The sequence below is a fragment of the Halyomorpha halys genome, unplaced genomic scaffold (assembly GCF_000696795.3).
Source record: "Halyomorpha halys isolate HHAL.00 unplaced genomic scaffold, Hhal_1.1 Scaffold124.1, whole genome shotgun sequence".
In the NCBI taxonomy this organism is placed as follows: Eukaryota; Metazoa; Arthropoda; class Insecta; order Hemiptera; family Pentatomidae; genus Halyomorpha; species Halyomorpha halys.
Window position 1 is genome coordinate 311,561 of NW_027111282.1, and position 14,059 is coordinate 325,619.

At 28.6% G+C, this 14,059-nt stretch overlaps 1 protein-coding gene across 3 annotated transcripts in view; it reads left to right on the forward strand.

Moving 5' to 3' along the window:
* The window catches only part of Atpalpha (sodium/potassium-transporting ATPase subunit alpha), a 53,888-nt gene extending 42,238 nt beyond the window's left edge, over nt 1-11,650 (forward strand). For 2 of the 3 annotated variants that reach the window (XM_014416433.3, XM_014416435.3), the window contains 5 exons: nt 358-452; nt 9,990-10,164; nt 10,247-10,377; nt 10,595-10,696; nt 11,239-11,650. In XM_014416433.3, the coding sequence (XP_014271919.1) occupies nt 358-452; nt 9,990-10,164; nt 10,247-10,377; nt 10,595-10,696; nt 11,239-11,359 (624 nt within the window). In that variant the 3' untranslated portion in view covers nt 11,360-11,650. Of the gene's footprint in view, nt 1-357; nt 453-1,212; nt 1,308-9,989; nt 10,165-10,246; nt 10,378-10,594; nt 10,697-11,238 lie in introns of all 3 variants that reach the window. The other variant, XM_014416434.3, reaches the window with a different exon arrangement.
* Nucleotides 11,651-14,059: the final 2,409 nt, after the last annotated feature.

The window sequence follows — 14,059 nt, forward strand, 5'->3', positions numbered from 1 at the left end:
GGGTCCCCACTACTTTAGAAAATAGTTTATATTTGTTTCCAACAGTTTTCCTTATTGATCTCTTCCTGAACATTAATATATATTTACATATATATATATAGATTAATTTAATTTTTCAACCTGTGCTAGAGATATTAAATCCATACACATATACTTACTCTCTTATGAGGCGTCTGTATATAATACATTTAAATGTATTTGTTTACAAACATGAAATAACATTACATAGATTTAGTATTTTTAGTTTATTTCTTTTCTAGTGTCAATGCAAATAGATTTAGTTATAGTTTTCTTTTATTATTTGATGTTTTGTTTTTATGTGTGGTTTCACAATGTTTTTACACCATGTCAAATCAGGTTCCTGCTATATCTCTGGCCTATGAAGAAGCAGAAAGTGATATCATGAAGCGGCAACCTCGAAATCCATTCACTGATAAGCTCGTAAATGAAAGGTAATTTTTAAACTCATTGTGAAATTCTCATGAAGATTGGTGAAGACTTCATTCCTTTTTTTCTATTTTTCAACAGCTATCTTATTATTTGTATTTTTACTTTCTATCTCAAATATTTTTTGTTTCTTGCAACTTCTGTACTAAAACAGTTTTATCAGTTTCACTCTATCACTTTTTTTATTTTTATTTTCCTACTTCATTTTCTTTCTTCTCTCTTTAAAGAGTATGTAATAGTTTCGTGTCACTGGAGATAACTTTTCAGAGTAAGTACTTTCTCAAATTTTTGCATGGTGATTTATTGTCTGTAGTTTATTTTTAAGTTATGAAACCATTCTTGTGATAGAGAAGAGATCCTGGAATAGTGAAAAAGCTACAGCTCTGATGGGTAAGATGATAATTATGCCTGCACCCATTCTTTGTATATGTATTTGGGTGTGTGTGTGTGTGTCTGTGCACACATCCACACACATTTGTATATGTTTCAATTTTATTAGAATTATTTGCACTTAGCTATCTTTCATTTCAAGTTTTGTTTATTTTAAACCCTATGTATTGGTTCGTTCAGCTTGTAATGACAAATTCAATTTACAAAACTGCAATTTAGCATGGGTTTACTTCTCAGTGACTCAATATGGTGTCCTTTATCTTGCCTCATTATAAATGTTTCATCAGCTTCTTTAACCGTTACCAGTGTGTGTGTTATTAATATCGCGTCAAAACTAGCCTGACTAACATTGTCTGTCTATGCTAATGCTCAAAGATGCCTGCCATCTCACTGGCGTATGAAGCACCTGAATCGGACATAATGAAAAGACAGCCAAGGGACCCATACAGGGATAACCTTGTAAATAAAAGGTAGGTTGCTCTTTTCCTTTTTCTCCTGTATTCTATATTTTCTTATTTGATTTCTACTAACATTTTTAAAATCATGCATGTCATATATTTAAAAAAAGTATCAACTGATATCGAATAAGAAATCTATTACCTATTAATCTTTAACTATTGTTATTTTTATTGCATTTATATTGTTTTAATGTATATGATATACATATAAGGTATTTCTTAAGTTATTGTTTCTGTATTTGTAATTCCGCAAGACCATTTATTTTCTTTTGCCGAATGTGGTATTTTTTTTGTTTCTATGGCTGATTTTCTTTCAGTAATATTATTTAAGTTCTCATTGCACCCATATTGTGAAATAAATTTCCATTTGGCTTGGTTATAGTCATCGTTAAGTAGACTTCATTTATAACAATAATTTTATCTATTATAATTTAGTTAAGTATAATGCTATAATAGCCAGTCAATCAGGGAATAAATATATGAAATTAAAATGTAATCTTGTTGAGCACCAAACAATTATTTGTTATATGATAAGGAAAGAAAAGTCGATTCTTACTTTGAAATACTCAGAAAACATGGAGAACAGATATAAATATATATTAAATCACTCATTTAATAATATTCAAACTAAAATTATACTACTAACATTAAACAAATTAATCTTAAATTTTATGCATAGGAAAGAGATGAGATGTATCCACTGTAACTGCTGCTGTTAACTTAAAATTAAAGGTCTTTTCCTCCCAGTCTTTTACAAATTCACTAAGTACCACAAGTAATTATTATGCTCTTTGGCCTTCCACCTTATTTCAGTGACCATCTAACTCTGGAATATTATGTAATTTTTATTATTTTAGGTTGTTTATAACTAATATTGTTGTCGAATCAGATAAAAATTAATCTGAATCTATATTAAACTCTAATAGGTTATATTAGCTATAAAAATTTTAAGGAGCTTGGTTTATGGGTCGATTAAAACTCTAAATTAATCGAAAGATCAGTAAATATATAACTTGTCCATAATATACAAAAGAAGTTTTTAATTTTAAGAAGATGGTCAGGGTTGCGGTCAAAAGTGAAACAAAAATAGTTTACAACTATTTTCGTTTTTAATTTTAGTTTTAGTTTTTAATTTTAAAAGCAGTTTTTTAATAAAAAAATTTTGTTGAGGGTATGTGGAAATCTTCAAAAAGATACATTGGATTTTAACCCCGTAAAACTACTTTCCTACATCTTTTTTCACCCTCTATTGGACTTTTATTGGTGGTCTAGCTGATCCTCAGACCTGATGGAACTCATTTCTCTCATCCTGAAAGCAGGATCAGTAAAATAATACATGCTGCATGGTCTCCTCCACTGGTTGGCATTTTGCTGTATTTTCCAGCTCCAAATCTGTATTGGTTGGGTTGAGACCCACCCTGTCCTGTAAGCTATTGTGTGAGGTAGGAGTCAACCTCCATGTGTAGCCTGTCTACCCAGGGTTGTATCAGTCTATGTGGTCCAGCTCCCATATCTCAGTATCATTGGCATTTTGATGCTGTCCCCTTTCTTACTACAGAAATATGTTTGACTCTATTCTGCAAGTACCAGCTCTCTTCAGTGATCAGTCTAATGGTGACATCCTGAGGAACTCACATACTACTTCATAAGAGTGGTCCCACTCTCAGAGTGGTTTCTTTCCTCCCTTTCCTGCTACTTACTAAAAGGGCCTCCATCTTGCAGTCACTATAAATGTATTGCACCTGCTAATTGCAATGTTCTGGTTATTCTCCAGGATCACCTCCTCTTTGTACTTTAACTCAAAGGTATTCCTCACATCCCAGGAATGACACCTTAACAGGACATTGGGTCTTTCATTTTTATTGTCTTCTGAGCTGTTTCTATCACCTAATTAACTACCTAGGTAAATTGCCTCCACTGTAGAAATCCCTTTCCGGAAGCCAAATCGGGTCCTGTAGAAGCCACTTACACCTTCAGTGATCTCTTGCAGCCTATTTTCCTGTATCTTCTCCTAGGCCTTATCAACATTAAACAGATATATCTGTTAATAGGCCAAAGACTTAATTTTTCTTCTCTTACCCTTTGATATCAGGCCAAGTTAGTATTTATCTGCAATAGATATTCTCCTTCTGTTCTTGAAACAGAGTATCAACAATTCTCTGCACCACCACCTGGCACATGGTGTGCGTGTGTGTCCATTTATAAATATAAAAGCTCAATCACGCACACAGGCTCTTGATAATTTTGAACAGATTGGACTGTAATATTCAGGAATGATAAAAAAACTAAATTATGGGGGGGGGGTGAATTAAATTGAGTTATAATTAATTAAAATGGCTTTCTCTCTTGAATAAAAAGAAATAGGTAGTAGACTGACAGTAATCACTTAAAAGCAAAAAATGAATTATTTTTGTTAACAACAATTATTTATTTGTTGTTTACTTTCTTATATAATGTATTAATTTGTTGAGAATTTTTTATTGGTATGTATCCTGTCAATTAAAAGCATGTATCAGGTAATTTTTTAATACATTGCGTGTTACAATTTTGGCTGAGTATAAGTACATACTATGCAGTTTCTAATTACTGTACGCATTAAAGCTCATTACAAAAGTTTAGCTTTTGTTATTTTTCTCAAGTATGTATTAAGCAATTTTTATTATAATGCAGCATATTATATTAAACCTAAGCATATTATTAGGAGTCTATTATGTATGTTTGTAGAAGTGTAAAGGTAAGTTTATATTTATTGTTACATTTCCAATACGTTTGGAAAATAGATTAAATTTATTCACTTAGTATTTTACTACAATTTTTTCTAGTTAGTTTTGGTTATGGTATATTAAAACAAGTATGCTAAAAACAATTTATCTTGTGTACAGTATTTAATAAGGGAGTAATGATTCTTGTTCACTTTATATATCAACAATTGTTATACCAAATAAATATTATATAAATACAACTGTGTCTAAGATGACACAACTAAATTATGAAAAGTAGTAATACAATTCAAGGGAAAAAAAAGACCCATATCGACCAAATATACAACAAAATTCATACCTTAATGGAACTTGGGTCATAACTTTGTATTGGTACTAAGACTCAGGATCTGCAGTCTGTCAAAACTTATGAGGGAAAGTTGACTTATCTACTCACAACCTTTGGGTTGGTAGACAGGCGCCTTACCACATTGCTACCGTTACCGCATTTTGAGTATTATTATCTCTTTTTAGTTAAATATTTTACCCGAATTTTAGAACTTTAAAGTAGGATTAAAGTATTGTAGGTAGCGACATCCCCTCTTTGCAACTTCCCATGGCAATTGCCATTGTACTAGGTACATTCATTTATTTATTTGTTTTAAATTACATTGCTTAGAAAAATATTGTGGTTTCTCTAGTACTAACCTAAAATTGGCCTCAGCTTTTAAAATATTGACACTATCTTCACGGAGAGTCTCATTTTATCCAGTTATAAAAAAATATATAACAAATGATACCATACCTTACTCGACTTATTTTGAGCAAGTTAATATTAAATATCCTGCTCTCATTGTGACCTCTACAGGAGAGGTTATCCCCCTGAAATTCAGATAGTCTATGCAGATCTCTTACTACCTAAACAAAGTTATGATCAATGTGTCATTATTGTACATATTTTGTCATTTATTTTATCTCTTTTTCCAGTGCATTCTGGATTTAATTATTAAAAATATATTCTTTGACAAAACCAACATTAGGCTCATTCTAGATGACTTACTTTGAGACAAGTAAGGAGCATTATCTATTATAGTTAGAATTATTAATAGAAATGTAATGATTAGACTAAATTCACAACATCAGAGATTTAATAAAGATAATAAAAGTCTGGTAAAAGGTTTTTTCTTCTTTTAGAAATTTAAAGTTTTGAGTTAAGTTGAAAATCTGTTATCTGACTTTTAACACGGTCTGTTGTTTCAAATAATTGTATATATGTTGCATGTTATTCATTGCTCATAACCAAGTTGTGGATAACAGATGTGATTGTTGAATGATGCATTATTAAAGGAAAACAAAGGTCAGAACATTAAAGAGTTTCTGTATAGGAAAGTTTTATTAACAAACAATTTATTGTGTTGATTTCTGATTCTGAATTAATTTTTAGTTAATGTTCCTCTTCCCTTTTTGAGCATCTAACAGATAATTCATAGTTAAGGGGTGTGGTATGAACTATATAGATAGATCCTCAGTAGTAAATTAAACTTAAATATATTTATATACTATAATAATCCATATTTCTCTCAAAAATTCAAGTGTCTTTCTCAAAATTACTTTTTAAATGCTATTTGTGGTAAGAAAATGATTATTTGTCGGGTTCCTTGACTTTCTCACTAGCTATTCTTCATTCGTTTGCTACATATTAAACCTCCTCGGGTATGCTAGTTAGGATTCAGTGATGGTAACTAAAATATGCATATTACTATTTTGATTCTTTTGTTCTCAATATCGATCCACATTTCAGGTCATCATCTGGGCTAAAAAGCAATGAGGAAAAGAGGAGTAGTGTTATGAAACAACATTAATCTATCTTGTTAAACATACCCTAATTTATTTAGATTTAGTATTCAATAATTACTTGGTTTATGATTATATAATTAAGGTTTATTATTTTAATCATGTTTTTGAATTGTCAGTTCTGTAAAATAATAATTTAATGAAGTTCCTGTGGGTGAAGAACAAAGGTCTTTAGGGTAATGTGTTTCATTTTGTATTGTAATGTTATGCCTGGTTTAATTTACATTTATTTTATTTAACTTTTGTAGTTCTTATCCAAACTTTCTCTACGAGTGGTTGTATTGTATCTGTGTTTGCCATAGTCCTTTTCCTTCAAAACCTATTTCATATGAACCTGAGCTCTTCAGTTGTTTTTTCTTTAATGTTTGATTGGAATGCTGTCTAATGTATTTATTCTAGACTTATGAATGAATTCTTTAAATAGGTTGCATGAATCCTGTTAGAAATAAAACATGGTAATTTACTTTTTCTGGCTACATTACAGGTTTACTTAGATATTGAATTGCAAGCACTGACTCAATGATTATAGTAGATTTTTTTAAATTAGGGTGTTACCTCTCTTAGGAGCTATATTTCTGTGTTTAGATTTTACATTTAAAGAACCTAACTTTAATGTTAATTGGTTACTTATAGGCCTATTTTTCACTAATTATTTTATATTGGTTAAGAATCAATTTATAATTTTAACATACAGTTTCATTTATTGCTTTGATTTTTTTTTTATCATTAATGTTTGTGAATTTCTTCTATTTAATAAAATTAAAGGGTATAAAAATAGTTTTTGTAGACACTTAGTAAACTTTATTTTAGCCTTATTTCTTGTTTTTGACAAAACCACATTATCATTTATCATAGAAACTGATTGCCAAATAATTTATAGTGAATTTGAACAAATTAAATACTAATCAATTTTTCGAGATGCTGTGACACTCTATGAGGTGAGGTATGTTAAGCAACATTATTTTTATGGATTAAGTACCTAAGGTTTTGATCTTTCAGCTTTTCAAGTCTATCTGTGTAAAATAATAAATTATTATATCTAGTAAATAGTACTAAATTAATTTTTGATATAAACTTTATAAAACTAGTATGTTTATTTAGTAATATAATAATATAAATACTTCACAAATCTCTCGCTCTTTGTTGGGTTTAATTTTATTGCTAAAATAATGTATATTGATGGTCAACTATTAACTCATCATCATATTGGGATCCATTTGAAATACAACTGGATTGAATACTCATTAAGAACTATGTTCTCATTTTTACTTCAATTTTCAGTCCTTTTTTTGTGGATTACTCTCAGGTAATTGTTTATAGTTATTACCTCCTTAATCATAATAAATCTTTATCTTGCTTAATTTTTTACTTACTCTCTATTGAACAGCCAAATGTTTTTCACAATTTTCTTCAAAAAAGTAATCCCCTCTTTTTTTCCTCCCATTCAATTTACATTAGATGGTCTTCTACTGCTATAGATTAGTAGAAGGAAGAAGGAAGTTTTCAAGAATTATATTTTTGGATATGAAGAAAAAATTAGAACAAAGAACTGAATGCTTGAAGCTATGTAATTATGTTTCTCATTAATAAAATAAAGTCACAGCCAACACAAATATTTTGGTATCTTTAACCAACTGCAATGTCTTCTGGGATGTGTTAGTTTCATTCCCTATTTTTTATTATATATTTCTACTAGTATGGGTCTGATTAGTGACTGTATGGAAGACTAATTTTAAATTTATTCAATATGTATTTTAACCCTGTAACACTATTAAAATTAAGAATGGTACTATAACCAGGATTCCAAATATCCAATAGCAGCTTTTGGAGTTCTGATGCAGATTTTTCTACTGGTGTCTTAACTGAAAAGAACAAAAGTCTATCTCCTTCAAATACTTGTTGAGACTCAAATTAATCTTATTATAATCCATCCAGTCAAATTGTCTTCACCCTACTTTCAAGTGAGTTTCTATTTGCTTCTACTTGCTCTATTTGATTTTATTTTTCGCTGTTTCCTGGATTCCAAGTGTCATCCTGCTACCTCATTTGTAATACATAGGAATTGTATAAATAAGGAATCAGAATTGTATAAAAACCATAAATAACATTTTCATTTAAATCAGTAAACTTATTATTATAACAGATTATTCTACACAATTTCTAATTATTTTTTTTTCAAGTTCAGAATTCTGATAGACCACAAAACCTGAAGCACTTTAAGCTTTAAGACCATAAAGTCTACTATGAGTTTTATCTGGTGATTTATTTTAATTTTTTTATTTTCGAATTAGAGATATTATGACCAGGCTTCATCCTTTATATAACTTAGAGCCCTACTTTATAGTTAAGAAATAGAAAAAGGCAAAACAAAATTAGTCCATACATTGTTGAATGCATAATAAAAGTTGAGATTAAAACTCAAATAGTCGTTTATTTTAATATAATTTTATATTATGATAAGTTCAGATTCTGAATAAAGCAATTTTATAATTTATAAAATATTTTACAATGGCAATATTATATTACTATAATTATAATGTACTATTACTATATTATTACTGTGTTCATATCATATACTATAATACTATATAACAAATGGTTAATGATTTTTGTTCATTAGCGCCGTTACTTGGTTACACCTTTATTCTATATTCTTGTTTATGCTTTTTAAATATAGCCCCAGAATAATAACAAAGTCTATAATTATAATTTGGGCCTCACAAGATCTAGTTTATTGTTTTGTGCCACAGAAAAATTTTTTCCCATTCCGTTGGTACCTTTTGAACTTCATTTAGCTTTTTACTTGGACAATCCAATGATTTTATCCTCTTTCTAGCATAATTTTTCCAATTGTGTGCGTCTTTAAATTTTATATATATTTCTTCAGAGTCTTTCATTCATTCCACTAGGGTAACTCATTCCTTTTACAATCTGTTAGTCTGTTAATTTTATCAAGTGATTGATCAGTGGTTCATGAATATGGAGTGGTTGTTTACTTATTTGGATCACTTTTGGTGTATGATTGAGTGATGAGATTTATTTGCATCAAGTCATATTTTTTTGGCCACTGGCATAAAATATATATATATATTTAAAAAAAGGTTTCTTGATTTAATTTCATAAATTAAAGGTAGTTATTTTTATTGTTATTTTTTTCAAGGAATACCCTCACTACTTTCCACTTTTTTATTTACTCATTGCAGACATTTTGGTCTATTGTCCATCATCTAGTCCACTCTTAATTCATCCTATATTCTTTATCATCCCTTTAAGTAATTTGTCTTGATATTTGACAAACATCATTATCCTTTTTGTAAATGTTCATCTACTCTGTAATTCCTTGAAAAAAAGAAAAAACAATAAAATTAAACCCTTAGACACAAGTTAAATATTGAAAAATGAAGGTAGTTCCTTCTTATTTCTCTCTCCTGTTTGTTTATCACATTAATAGAAGTTTTACTCTTTGCATGCAGCAACCTCTGATTTATTTAGCTTTTTAAATTGAATCTTCTTTTTGTATTGTACTCAAAAGCCAATGATGATACAAAATATAACCTATTTTATTTATCAATGTAATATTTATTTGTTCTTCGTTATTCTTTAAATTTAGGACATTGTAATATTAATAATAATATAAAAATAGGGACAACTAACTTTTTTTCTTAAATAATCCATTTAACCATACACATGGATAGAGCCATTTGTTAAAAATACCATACTAGTGATCTCTTATCACTCAAATGGCATTATTAGACATCAGTAGCATTTATATATTACTCTAAATAGATTTTAATAGTATTGTTAACTAATATTTATGTTGATTCATTATTTCTTGATACAAATATCAATTGAATATAAGTGTAATAATATTATTTCATTAATTATGAGTATTTATGGAATAAGTAATCTCTTTTAAATAAGAAATATTTTTATTATGACTGCAATAACGTTTTTCCTTAGTGGACATTGTATTAATCTAATTAAAAAAGAAACATATTTTGTGTTTCAAATTAGCAACATAGATATCTAATACCTACACCTTTATAATGATTAGAATTTCAGTAGTAATATTTTCTCAATACATATTTTGTATTTTACAAGGTAACATTTTTTCAATAGAAATATTTTGAAATTTTTATAGGTTGATTTCCATGGCTTATGGTCAGATTGGCATGATACAAGCTGCTGCAGGATTCTTCGTTTATTTTGTAATAATGGCTGAGAATGGTTTTCTACCTATGAAGTTGTTTGGAATCAGAAAACAATGGGATTCAAAAGCTGTAAATGACCTAACTGATTCATATGGACAAGAATGGGTTTGTTTTACATGATTCTCTTGATTATAGTTATTTTGTTTCTAAGGAATTTTTTTTTTATTGTAAATAATGTGTGTTTCAGACTTATCGTGATAGAAAAGCTTTGGAATACACATGTCATACTGCCTTCTTCGTATCCATTGTTGTGGTACAGTGGGCAGATTTAATAATCTGTAAAACCAGGAGAAATTCTATACTTCATCAGGGCATGAGGTATTTATACTTTTTCCTTGGAAATGAGCTCAGAATTTATATATATCTTAGTTAAAAGTGGAGATTGTGCCCAATCTTAATCTTTATTTTACATCTTCAGTCAAACATATTTTTTTAATCTAATTTTTTAAAAAGTCTTATTGATATTACTTATTTGTCTATGACTTGTTAAATATTAGCTGTACATTACTTGGTTCTGATTTTTTTTTTTTTTCAGAAATTGGGCATTGAACTTTGGCATTGTTTTTGAAACTGCTCTAGCTGCCTTTTTATCATACACTCCTGGAATGGATAAAGGTCTTAGAATGTATCCCTTGAAGTTAGTACTATCAATTTCTAGATACATATCAATAGCTTACTTCCCAGTAGTGCTAAGTGCATTACACTTACTTTAGATTTTATATCTAAATTTGTTCAGTCAAAAACATAATTGAAAATTCGTAATTTTCCAAATATAGAGAACCTTTAATTGTATTTTTTCCTAAAGTTTGTGGAGTTGTACTTAGCATTGCTGTGAAGTAAACCATATGTGAGGAATGAATGCCAAATAACCACATTTACTATTTATTTCTCTTATCAGATAAATATTTTAAAATTTTGTTGAATGTAAGTAATACATTTCTTCACATAGTTAAACTTCAATACAAAATATTTCCTTCTACAAGAATGTTTATTTTTATTATAATTGACTCAGCTTAGTTGGGACTTGTTAGGTCAGGCTATTTTGTTCAGTGGTCCTATACCAAATTGTTGATGTATTTCATGGTCCTACAAGAAATAATATGCATGTGTACTGATTTATTACACAATACATCCATAATTTATTAATAGAGCTGTTATTGTCTTTTTTTAATTTTTTAGATTTGTATGGTGGTTACCAGCTATCCCTTTCATGATCTCAATCTTTGTATATGATGAAGTTCGAAGATTTTACTTGCGCCGAAATCCTGGAGGTTGGCTTGAACAAGAAACTTATTATTAAAAAGCACTTGCCTTCTAAAAAGTACTTGTGTCATAGTTCAACCTATTCATCACTTAAATTATGTTGAGATGCTATTAGTTATTTCAGTGTAGTTAAGTGAGATAACTTTCACTTAATAGTCATACTCATAAAGTTGAGTATAATTGTATTTTAATCTCGAAAGTCTGCCTTTTTAAACATATTAATCTTGTAAACTGCTACAGTATTTTTTTTTTAGTTTATTTTTTAAAAGAGAAAGTAGTAAGAACATTAGAAATAAAGGAAGTGCATCTCATTTTTTGTCTTAATTTATGTGAATAGCTTTGACTGTTGTTATAGTTACTTTATGATTTTGTATCAAATTATGAAATGATTAGATTTAAATAGTTTTAACAGAAAACATAATGTTTATAAAGAACTTTAATTGAAATTTATAAACATTGCCTCTATAATTGTTGTATAGAATTTCAGAGACATTAATAGTTCTGCAAAATGAGGAATTAAAAAGATTCAAAAGTTATTAACATTAAAAAAAAAAATAATAAAAAAAAAAAAGGTGAAGGGATGTTCATATGACTTGGCTTGTATTGATGAGAATGATTTGAAGTTCAATTGACAAATAAAATCACTGCCCTAGTGGAGTTCATGGTTCATCATGTTATAAATTAGTTTTTTATCATCCGACAAATTGATAAAAATCAGTTAAATGATGTCAACCAATGACTTCAGTATTTTGTAATTATTTTAAACAATATTTATGACTGCTGATATGAATGGTCATTAGAACATTCCATTGTTATTACCTACTGTTTCAAATATTTAATCAAAAAGCCAAAACTGAAACCTCTCACCAGTTTTGCTTTATAGGTATTATTAATTTTATGATGTTAGCATTAGGCAGTTATTTTGATAGTATGTTAAGGTAGTTGTAATATCTCTAGAAATACCCAATTTTAACAGATTATAAATGTAAATTCCCATCATAGACACTAAAATTGTGTAAAATAATGGTGGTTTAATTTGGATATATTGTATATATTTAAGATTTATTCGGAACTATTTCTATAAAATAAACTACAGAGTTTCATGTTCAGAAATAGTTATTTCAACCTTATATAAAAAAAAAAAAATGAAAAAAATGAAAAAAAGTTCATTAATTGTGTCATTTCTTAATGGCTTTGAACACATTGCTTTAGTTTACATTTTTAGAGACAATAAACATAGTTTTGTTTGTGCATAAATATAGTATAGGGTGATAATAACTATGAGCTATAATTTGATAAATCTTACCATGATGCCATTTATACATATCTGTACTTATGCTTATGTAAATATACCAGATGTTCTTTGTAGTTATTAGCTCTATCCTTCTCCAAACTTATATATATATTCAAAATAGTATTCTGTTGTAAGTTATTAAAGTCTGATATTAAATTAAATTTTGCATGCTATCTTTGTTGTATATTTTCAATTTTAACTCATATTAATAACTTCTGCATATTTCTCGACTCACTTTCTCTTCTCTATTTTAAATTCAAGTTTTTTTGTTATTTAAAATGTAACCATTTATTATTTAATTTGTATTACCTTATTTTTGATATGTAGTACTGGCATTATGGAGATTATTCTCTTTTTGTTGTGGAATAAAGTTATTTGTTTAAGTCTTCATCGTTTTTATTAACTCCTTTTATAAAAAAATAATAATTAATAATTAACATTCTATTGTATATTATCCTGTATACAATATACTCGTCAGTCCAGTTCCACTGATGACTACATCAATGTTTCTCTCATGTAACATGGAAGGATATTAGTTAGTTTCCAAACATCCGAACACCATTTCCTTTTAAGCTAATGATATTGACATCCACAATAATATATGTTGTTGTGTAGACCATGCTGTGGGGGGCTGTATAATCTTTCTTTCAAAGTTTTGTTGGTTTGGCTACTTTATAATTGTTGGTACAAGGGCAAAGAAATTTTTCTATTTGTCCCTTACAGTTTTATGATTTCCCAAAGAACAAATCCCTTATCAATTAATTTATCCTCTAAAATAAGCCAGTCTTGTGGGGTAGAGATACATGAAATCTCTTCTTAGCACTTGACTCAATGAATAGGTACAAAAGTATGCCTCTGTATCAGATAAATATTTTACGATTACATAGAGTATTTCTTGTGTATTGGATAGCATCCTTAAGTCATTTGTCCCACTCATACATAAATAATTACCAGGACCTAGTATTTTATGTAATAATAAGAATAATAGGTTTTTCTTTAATATTTCTGTTAAATATAGAGGGTTTTGCTTCTTGAACTGGTTCATTTGTTATTAACAAGTTGGTGATATTGCTTGTTTGAAGCCACAGGGCTTTTGTTGTAAGGATATATGGTCCAGTCAATTAGGAATTCACTGAGAAAATAATCATGATTTTTTTACATTTTTACTTTCTCTTACCTATGAATGAAATATATAGTAAGGGGAAGTATTGCGATCGTGAAAAATTTAAAATTCAAATGAATGGAATATGGTCCGGGTGCATTAAAAAAAAACTCAAATAGTAAATAATTATACTATTTTATTGAGCCAACGTTTCGCCCCACGTTGCAGGGCTTCGTCAGGGCTAAAAAAGATACAGACACTATAGTTACAGACAGGAAAAAAACAAGAAAAAAAACATAAGAGTAAAATAACAGGGGTATAAAATGAAAAGTAAGATATAA